This window comes from Cibotium barometz, chromosome 1 (assembly GCF_041138505.1).
Source record: "Cibotium barometz isolate CiBa-2024 chromosome 1, ASM4113850v1, whole genome shotgun sequence".
Taxonomy (NCBI): domain Eukaryota; kingdom Viridiplantae; phylum Streptophyta; class Polypodiopsida; order Cyatheales; family Cibotiaceae; genus Cibotium; species Cibotium barometz.
Window position 1 is genome coordinate 39021786 of NC_141046.1, and position 10491 is coordinate 39032276.

General features: G+C 38.9%; 1 protein-coding gene across 1 annotated transcript; it reads right to left on the minus strand.

Annotated features, from left to right (window-relative positions):
- Window positions 1-2289: 2289 nt before the first annotated feature.
- On the minus strand, window positions 2290-4638 carry LOC147641978 (putative xyloglucan endotransglucosylase/hydrolase protein 28). Its single transcript, XM_086821970.1, has 4 exons — window positions 4370-4638; window positions 3807-3910; window positions 3386-3594; window positions 2290-2765 (listed from the first exon to the last, which is right to left on the minus strand). Exons 1-4 carry the CDS (start codon window positions 4611-4613, stop codon window positions 2339-2341), a joined length of 984 nt encoding a protein of 327 aa, XP_086678096.1. The 5' UTR covers window positions 4614-4638; the 3' UTR covers window positions 2290-2338.
- Window positions 4639-10491: the final 5853 nt, after the last annotated feature.

Here is a 10491-nt window from a genome sequence, read left to right on the forward strand (position 1 = left end):
CACAAGAGAGAAATATCTTTGATGTTGTAGAACGTGCAAAGAATAGTGGTTTGTGTTTCATTGGCATCTTTCATAGTTGCAAGTGGAAATTATGGCTTAGTGTCTCTGGATGAAATACTAGCACTGCATGTTTCCTTGGTCATAGCACTTAAGGAAAATACATGATGTGTGTCTTGCTTTCCTTGTTGTAGTCCTTAAGGAAATTGTAGGTGTAGATGATTGTATGGTTTGCACACATGGAAACTTGTTTATAGTTTTTCTTTAGGTTGACCAATATGGCAAAGTTTATTCCAGCTAAAAGATGTGAAAACATTTGAGCTTGTTAGGCTCTTTATCAAACATCTCTAAAACTATATGGCCTGCCCACAGATATAGTGTTGGATAGAGATAGGAAGTTTGATAGTTACTTTTGAAGGAAAATCTAAGTACATCCAACCATCTGGAGTTTGATGGTCAAATCAAAAAGTCAACCAAGTTCTAAAGCATATGCTTGTGTATATTTGAGTAGAAAGCAATCCAACTAAGATAAACATTTAGCGACTAGATTTACTCCATTCATGTTGATACATGGATTCTAGTCTAGATCTCCTATGGTCATATAACTATATAAGGAGAAGATTCAGCACGTTGGTAGCATAGTCTACAAACTTGAGTTGCCAGAGAACTCTCGAGTAGTACATTTAGTTTTTCATGTCAGTGGCATGTGAAAATAGTGTATCACCCAAGCAACATAATTGCCTTGAAGTTCTAGTTGTGTCCTTACAGTTATGATCACTTCCATTTGAATGGGAGAAGATTTATGGGTTTAGAGATTAGAACATGAGGCATATTGTGTATTGCAGGAACTTGTTAACTATTAACCTGTTAACTCGAAGAATGGGTCAGAGAAGGCCTGCACATTACAATGATTAAATACGCTTACCAAAAGCTTTCCCCTGTTTGTTTTTGCAGACAAAAACTATTCTTAAGGGGGGTATTTCGCGTAGCTTGTAATGGTGTGTGGGAGCTCGATGGAATGTGGAGCCCGAATTCCAAAGTGCGGACGGCAAGTGCATCTAGGGCTAGGGGTGAGGGTGCCCAAGTCGGAGCACTTGGGCAAGTGAACATGCTTATGGGCGGGTGGGCCCCTATAAGTGCCCGGGAGTGTGGTGTTATCCACATTCCCCTCTATGGCTGGGTGGTGCCTAGAGCTCCTTGTCCTATTGAGCTATGGTGGTGGATATGGAGGAAGTAACATTATCCTCCTCCTCCATTTAATGGAGTACAAAGGGCTATGATAATGTTCTCTTCTTTGGTGGTGAGACCTCTTCATGGTGCTAGAGTATGTCCTAAATCTATAGCTAACTAGTGAAAGGTCAAAATCCCTAAGGGTGGTGGGGGTGTGTAGCTCTCATAAGGGATCACGCTCTCTCTAGTGACTTTGCAAGTGCTTAGGGCCAAAGGGTCTAGTATTCGGGTATGTAATTGGTGACCTATGTGATTCCTCTATTTGTGTGAAGGGTAGATGATGGCACACTCTTGTGTAGACATATACAATCTAAAGAAGTTAGAAAGCATCTCATTGCCTCTACATCATAGGGTGTGTATCTTAATTTGCATGCCATAAAAAGGAAGAGAGAGAGAGAGAGAGAGAGAGAGAGAGAGAGAGAGAGAGAGATGTGGATGTGCTCAACTATTGTTGGTCCCATTTATCTTAATTTGCATGCCATAAAAAGGAAGAGAGAAGCTCTAAAAAATGGGTAGGCCATAAAAAATGTGGGAAAGAGAGATATATATAAACTAATGGAATATTATGTTTTACTTTATTGAACATTATATTAATAAAAGATCATTTTTGTAAGTAAGCTCCTAGCTAGTATCACTAAGTTTTACCGTTTCTAAGGCATTATGCTCATTAAAGAAAAACCATGAGTACATGTACACATTCCCATCAATCTTGGAATATTATGTTTTACTTTATTGAACATTATATTAATAAAAGATCATTTTTGTAAGTAAGCTCCGAGCTAGTATCACTAAGTTTTGCCGTTTCTAAGGCATTATGCTCATTAAAGAAAAACCATGAGTACACATACACATTCCCATCAATCTAACGAAAAAGAAGCTCAATATATTAAGGTAAAGGAAAGGCAATCATGACAATTTCAAGTAAAAGGAGTTTAAGTAATTACACTAATAAGTTGCATAGTTGGTATAGAAATGATTTAAACATGTTCTTCTCAATGTAATCATCAATATGGAAGTTCACTGACTAATTATTTTGTGGACTTCTACAACACAATTGCACATCTTCTTATTATTTTATGGGAAACATTTCTAATAAAAAATAATAATAACTTCAAAGCTCTTGAGAATGCTCAGGGTAGATTTCTTTTATAGATGCACATTCTGGTAGAGGGTTAGGATATCTTTGCTTATCTTGACAATAGTCATAAGTCATGTAGTTTTGTTGCACCCACTGTATGCTTTGCTTTTGTTGTTGGGTAAGTTGAGGTGGAAAGATGGTCTTGTTCTTGAACTCAGGGGCACATGTTGTAGGTAGCGTGGAATTAGGTTGTTGCAAGGCACACCCATTGATGATGAAGTTTGAATAAGAGGCAACAAAAGGTGCATAGGTGAAGTTTGCCTTATACTTCCCCCCATCAGTTGCCCAAGCTGATCCATCCCATATGGTGGCATACAAATACATTTGTTTGGCAGGATATTGACTACCTAGTGTAGGTATGTTTGGAAATTCACGAATAGGTATATCGTCCACATAAAGCCTGGTCATTCCAAAATCAACCCAAAATCCACATTATTTCTCTTATTGTAAATCCAAGATTTATAAATAATATAAGGGCTTTTAAAAAATTTAATGTGTATGTGTGTGTGTGTGTTTGTGCACATGCATATAAATCTACGAGTGCTTGTGTCTCATGCTTAGTAATTGTTGTTAGCACATGTGTGTGCATGGGAGAAGATTCAAAAGATTCAGATGTATGTCAAAAATAAAGTACACACAATGTGAATGCAAATAATGTGTCTACACGATGTGCACATTTATACATAAGATTTTTATGCATGCTAGAAAACAAAAGCTTACACAATGTGGTGGCTACATATATAATGTGTGCACTTACTTGGAGGTCCAAATGCATGCTTAAAAAACAAAGCTTAGACCATGTGATGGCTATTGATATTAGTGTGTGTATGTATGTCATAACTAAAAGATTTAATTGCATGTTGAAAAGAAAAGATTGCGTGGTGAAAAAATAAATAAAAATGGGATGACTATTGGAGAGAAAATGTGTGTGTGTGTGTGCATGCACATGTGTGCTCATTCCAAGGAGTATTCTATATCAACCTTCAAAATAAAAAGAGGATTCAAGTGCATGTTTCTTACACAATGTGTTGGGATGTCCAAAGAATGCTGTAGTCATGGTAATCTGCAGTGGGATCAAACCAGAGGCGAAGCCTTTGCTCTCTTCCAATGTTAGTACTTCCATCTGCATACACATTGGTTTGCAAGATGTATTCCTCCCCAGGTATCCTACCCAAAAACTCAAAGTCTATCTCATCATGTTTATCTGGATATATTTCTGCATTAGAGGTCTGTTTTAAAGGAAAAAACAATACATCACAATTTCAGCCCTCTAATTCACTTATTGTTATTATTCTCAGAGATTCAAGTAACCTTGAAAAACAATACATCACAGTTTCAACCCTCTAATTCACTTGTGTTGTTATTATTCTCAGAGATTCAATTAAGATAATGATTTCACCTTGATAAAATTAATCACATAGAGTTGGATGAGTAAACATACATAGAAAGTGGTAATCACTCCTGCTGTATATTCATTTGCTGGTAGCTTTATTGCAGCATTGAAAAACCCATACACATAAGTTGTTTTTGTTTTGAACCCAGTCCCTACACTTCCCAATAGAATAGTAAGTGAAATGAATTGCTAAACTCAAAAATTGAAATTCAAATCTACATAGAATTTGTGCAATCAGTTGAAGATGCAATTTTAGTAGCTATAAGTATAAATAAACAATAAATCTAGATCTACTTGGCAACCAAGATCAAGATTTCAATCTTAAAAATTGTATTATCACTTTTCCAACTAATTACTTGTTCTAGATATATTCTTTGTGTAGTATATTGAAAGCTAAATGGTAATTGGACTCATTATGCATGTATAATTTGCCAATATTCATTCTTGCAAGGTTCACTTGAACCTATAAATTAGGAATTAGAGTTTTGTAAGCCATGTTATACAACTAGCAAATTAATCATTGGCACTAGATAATTACAATGCTAATAAATGAATATTAAAATTCTATTATGCTTAATATTTAAATAAAGTAAAATGTAATAAGAACATGCCTGAGGAAGCGTCTAGCATGATCGTAGCATGGTATTGGTCATCAGCTACAGTTTGATGGTCAGATGCCCATATGTTGGCAAAGCCTTTATTGTAGAAAGTGCATGGCAACAAGCCAGTGAGGGGAGATGCAGGTGGAGGGGCTTGTAGCTTGCATTTTTCTCCAACAATTGATTTTGTTTTCATGAAAATAATTGCAATGACAATAACAAATACAAAAGAGAATTGATCCCATGGGCTAGCCATATCTTTCTATGGTGTAAACTTTACCAAAAGCTTTCAGATTCTTGAAATGGCTTCACAAAGGTGTCACTTTATAAAGACTCACAAAGATTGAAGTGAAGCTTTAGTTTGACCTACTAAATAAATAATTGCATTGTCAGCCTTCCTTTACCTAATTACATTGCCCATTGCTTACACTACCAATTTCTTCCCCATTACAAGGCACGCTTCCAATGCCTAGTGGAGTATGCTCCCTTGCTACTCCTAGGATATGTTTTCATTCCTTGTACTTTCATTATCCATAAGGGTTAGTTGCCTAAAGTAGCACGTCACTTTCATTTCCTTCGTTGTTTGAAGTATTGTTCACATTTGAAGACATCACATTTTCCCAAAAAAACTTAGTGACCCTTTTGGAAATCGTTTCAAATGCCTCTTTATACCCACATAATGGCATAATTACATATTTACTTTCAAAACTTTAGTAACTCCATGAGGTATATAAGAGGCCTTTCCTACAACCCAGTTAATTGGACCTAACTTTATGCCAAAAAACTTGGCTCTATCTATGCAAAAAATGGTGCAATAAGAATTGCAATCTAAACTTGGCCAAAAAACGTAAGTTACACAAAAAGCATGCATTCAATGTAAGGGGAACTTACATGACCCAATTAGTTGTTCGTGGGAAGACCTTGTAACACTTTAGGAAAGTGATGATTTACCAATGCCTTGATTGCCTTTTAAGCTCCTTTTTGGGGGCTAACCTAATCCTTCATTACACTTCCTATTTATCTCTTCCCCCCAAGCATCACATTTAAGAAAGTGATATTCTTAGCATTATTGCAATTGTAGGTTGCCTTTAAAGAGTGAAAAGAACTTAAATGCCCTTGCTCTATTGTAAATTACAATACTCTAACTTTTAGACATACTATGTCCTATATGGTAATAGTTTTGTAATTCGTACTCCCCTAATTGTGAGATACACTATCCCGAATAACATCCATTTAGCTTTGAAACATTTCCATTTGCACCCATGGAGCTTGGAGGGCATTCTCCCTCACATGTATACACACATGTGATGACGCATCTCTAAAAAAAATGGGGGTGGCTCCCAACCACCCATAAAGCACTCACCTAAGGTGGGTGTCTTTTTTTAAAAATTATCTTGGTTATTTCAAAATAATGCTTTGGGAGGTTTTGTACCTTGTTGTCAAAGGATTATAATCATAATATGGGTTGAATGTGAAATTTGGTCAATATCCAACTTTGAAAGCAAATAATTTAAATCATGAACTTATCAAATTCCCATTTCTATCTTTCTCCCGGAGACCCTTACAAAGGTTTGTTTTTTTTGGTTTATTTTTGTTTTTGCAACCCCCACCGATTTCCCTGCACTCAAAGGGTCTCCTTCTTCGGACATGTCCTACTTACCTACATGCAGCCGGGCAGAGCCAAGAGGGGCCATCAGTAGCTGTATGGGCTGGCTGGCTGTGACGGGCAACCAAACTTCACGAGCTCTGAGGATGATTCATGAAGTGGGCGGCTAGGCTTTTCTGGTCTCAATGGCCTCCTGCCTGTGTATTCAGCAACCAAGCATGCTTCTTTGGTCTCAAAGACCTTTTGCTCTGATTCTACCTATGGCACCGCTGGAGGTTTTCTCCTCAATCTAGAAGAGACAAGAAGGGCTGCAGTGGTGCAAAGCTTTTCAAATAAAGGTGAGTGTTCTGTTTCCCTTTTTTCTGTGTTGAATTGGCTCAAAGTTCTCTGCCTTAGAGTGGTTCATGTCCCCAGCCAATCACACACTAGTTGTTTTGATTGGGGGATGCCCACTCTGCATACATGATTCGTCTTGAAGAAGAGAGAGAATCCCCAGATACATGTATGCAGAGATGCCACTCTGCATACATGGGAAGGCCATTCTGCACTCTGCATACACGACTCTTCCTTTGCATTGGGAAATGGTGAGTAGGTTGAATGGCTGACTGGTTGAGACCTCCCCTGCCAACCACATAAAAGATCTGGATTGAGTTGGATCAGATCCATAGGAAACATAGGTTGCCCTATAGATCGAATGGCCTCCCTTCAAGCAGCAATGGGGATCCTAGTTAGTTTCCTGTGCAAGCCTCCATCAATTAGAGTCTGTGGCTAGGCCTTCAAATGTTAGGGTTTTTACAGACTGGTCGTTTTGCCAAGAATTACGAGTTATCCCCACGGCCCATGGGGATCTTCTCCGTCCATGTGCCTCCCATCTAAAACAGTGGGAAAAAGTTTGTAAAGCCCCTTAGAGTCTGCCCTTTGTTCAGGTAGTTGCCACACTTTTCAGCACTGTAGGCATGCTATCTTACTGGGCCTTCCCACAGGTGCAGTTTACTGCGCCTCCCTGGATTTGAGGAACTTGGCCAAGCTGAACCTAACTGTGCCAAAATCGGCATAGTTGGGTTTCTTTTCTTAAACCTCACCAGTTGAATCAGCATGACATGGGAATGCAACAGCTATGCAAGCATTAAATTTATCTTCAACTTGCATGGACCAGTTAACTCAGCCATGGAAAAGTGCTGTTATGTAGTCTACACATTTGCACGATGGCTCCATATGTTTTGTGCTATCCTGTCCACATATTTATAGACTATTTTCTAGCTTACATGCCTCACATAAGATTTTTTATCAGGTAATAATGTACTTTAATTGTTTCAATCACTTATACAGGACAATGAAGAGATTCTTCCTGCCCTTGTTTGATGTCTTTTATCAGAATTTGGAGCTACTATGCTTTGATCAAATTTTTGGTTGCTTTCCTGTTGCTTATCTGGACTGCTGGGCTTCAAAAAAAGACATTCTGGGCTCAAGTCCTTTTGTGCACCTTGGTGCCATCATGAGGATCATATCAGTCCACTGGCCTGGCTATGACATTAGTTGAGAAGAGTTAACCCAAGAGTCCACTGGCTTGGCTATGAAATTAGATGACAAGAGTCCACCCAAGAGTCGGGACTCTTTCAAAACACATGAGCAACTTATGCTTGGCTGCTGATAAGAACATAAATGTTGCTTTTTGTCAGGCTTTAGTTTTCATCTCTCTCTCTCTCTCTCTCTCTCTCTCTCTCCATCCAAAGTCGTCGCTGAAAATTTCAGCAAGATGCGAGACTCTGAGGATGATTATGATTATGATGATGAGGAAGAGCAGGAGACCACTCTTGAGAGGACTGAATCTGAGGATGTACTTGCAGGAGAACATGTTGCTGAAGATGCCCGTTATGAGGATGTAATGCAGCCAGAAGATATGCCAAGTAAAGAGGAAGATGATGCCTAATTCAAAGCTCGTTTGGCAGGGGCAGTGGATGTGCTTATGCAGCTCACGCAAAGTGAGAAGTTTGTTGAATTTATGAGGGCCCCTTCTGAGCCTAAGAAGAAGAAGAAGGTGCGTTCTAGGAACCCACCTTAGGGCAACAGTGGTGCCTTCCCATAGGATCTTGCTTTTGGACAATTTTCTAACATGCAGAACACTTATGGTGCAAACCCATAGAGTTCCTTTTTCAAACAGCCACCTATTCCACATCAATCTATGCATCCAGGCTATTTTGGCGGTGGTTCCGTGTTCCAGTCTATGACTGGGGGTTACTGTCACCAGCCTGGACATTTCCCAGTATGAAAGGGGTGTGGTGGACTCCAGGATGTCTAAATATTTGGAAAGTACAAGCGTTGGGAATGGGGGATTATCCTAGAATACAAAGGACCACACTCCTAAAATTTAGGAGAGTTGCTATTTTTGGCCCGACTCCGATGGAAATTTTGTTCGTGTCACTACATCTGGAATTGAGCAGATACCAAGAGTTGGCAGAGTGCCTATGACAGAATGTCTACGAGTTGGGATATTTTTAGAGAGAAAGTTTATGGAAGGACCCATCTCTTAGATTGGGACATGTGGCAAGAAAGTGGACCAAAGTGAGACAAGTGGTCTGACACTTGTTAGAAAGTGGATCAAAGTGAGACAAGAGGCCTCACACTTGTCACTTCAGCTATTGTGTGGCTCTCCACTTGTCATTGTAGCCTTCTCTTGCCATTTTAGCTCATGGGAGGCCCAAATCTATAAATTGGAGCCCTCTCTCTTCATTAATAGAGGCTCTCTTGCTACACACTAGCCTCCACTCTTCGTCGCAAAAGATTGTTGAATTTCTGAACATGGAAGTTACCGATTCTGCATGTTACAGCATCACCCTCTTCCATTTTGAGAATGGCAAGCTGCCTCTTTAAATATGCAACTCTAGCCTCATTCCTTATCCAATACATGGCTTCCAAAGTATCCCATGCAAGTTTGGCAGTCTTGCAAGACCTACGTAACAATGCAATGAAAGACATCATTTATGTTGGGTATTTTAGAGTTAGTATGGAGTCTGGTCAAGTGTCCTTAGTGGTGTGACCACCCAAATACATGCTTTTATAGGCATCAAGGCCTTATCTTTTGACCCTAAATACGAGGGTGTTTACACCAATAAGTACACTTGACTAGACTCTAGACTAACTCCAAAATACTTAGGCTCGGCCCTCGGGAAGGGGGGGGTCACTCATAAACATGTAAGCGTAGCACGTGGTTTCATCAGAGGGGATTTTAAAAATCCCTTTTTAACACATTTTTTACATACATAAGGGTACCATTTAAAGGAGGTATTTACAGATTGAATAGAAAAAGGGCGTGATTTATTCACGGAAAATTCACAGATAAGGGGTTTTTTAAATAGGCTTTGAATGCAAGTGATATAGAGTGTTTACACATAGTGAATCCCCCGAGTATCTAGCTAACTCCCCTTTGGACTAATGGTGGAGTTGCATACATAGCCTTCAATAGGTTCATACTCCAACACAAGCAAAGACTAAACATGGACCCTATAAACAACTGGACTAGTAGCTCATGAACATGGCTTAGAGGTTAAAAGCATGGATCAAAGGTTCATAAAGCATGGCCTAGTTCAAAGATTAAACTCTATGCACTAATCTTAATGCATAGATTAAGCTCTATGCATAGAGCTTAATTTATTCATTAAGCTTAAGTTAGATGTATGCATGCTTAAGCCTAAGCTAATCCTAAACCCTAGCACCCACAAGGGTGTAATAATAGGTAGATGAAAAACATAAATGATTAGAGGGCTTACATCTTTTTGGTGAAGTTGAAGGAGAGGATTAGAGGACCTACAAAATAAATAATTAAATAAAGTGATTAGTAATACAAAGCCCTAAAAGCTTAATGTATGGATACAGAACCCTAAAGAATACAAGCAAAAGAGAGCTTACCTCTATATTGTCTAGCTAAAAGAGATGATTAGTGAAAGACCTACACAACATAAAAAGAAAAAAGAGTGATTAGCAACACGGTATATATCCAATGACAGGGACTACCTCAAAGCCAAGGGTTTCACAAGAGTAATCACGTCAAGAGATGTAGTAAGCCTCAAACCTAGGTTGAGGTAGGATAAGTGAAAATCGCACAACCTAATCCCATGGAGACAAGAAAATCAAAACCCTGAGACAAAGGATTTTGTGCAACCATTACCTTATATTTCACCACCACCACGTGTATATGTCTACAGAACACGTACTAAGGATGGTGTTTGAAATGGTAAGGAGGGTCACTGGGGTCACCTAGAGACTCACATTTAGACAAAATAAAGCCAGTCCACATCCCAAGGATGATGACCAAATTTGATAGAAATAGAGATGCCATTCAATATCTAGAGAAACTCAGTCAATTTTGCGAAGCCATGAGAAGGATTGATGTTCCCACCAAGATCTTCTCATTTTGGACATTGCCTTGAAGGTAAGAAAATCATGCAAGTGGTTTAGGGCACTAAAATCACTTGAAAAGACCAGCTATGAGGTATTGAGACACATCTTCATTGTGGAATTCTTAACCAAT

Excerpts from the sequence above, each read along its gene's own strand:
- LOC147641978 (XM_086821970.1), bottom strand. The coding sequence starts at position 4,613 with ATGGCTAGCCCATGGGATCAATTCTCTTTTGTATTTGTTATTGTCATT. Across the intron at positions 3,911-4,369 it reads CATGCTAGACGCTTCCTCAG|GGACTGGGTTCAAAACAAAA; the intron begins GCATGTTCTTAT and ends TGGGAAGTGTAG. Across the intron at positions 3,595-3,806 it reads GAGTGATTACCACTTTCTAT|ACCTCTAATGCAGAAATATA; the intron begins GTATGTTTACTC and ends CCTTTAAAACAG.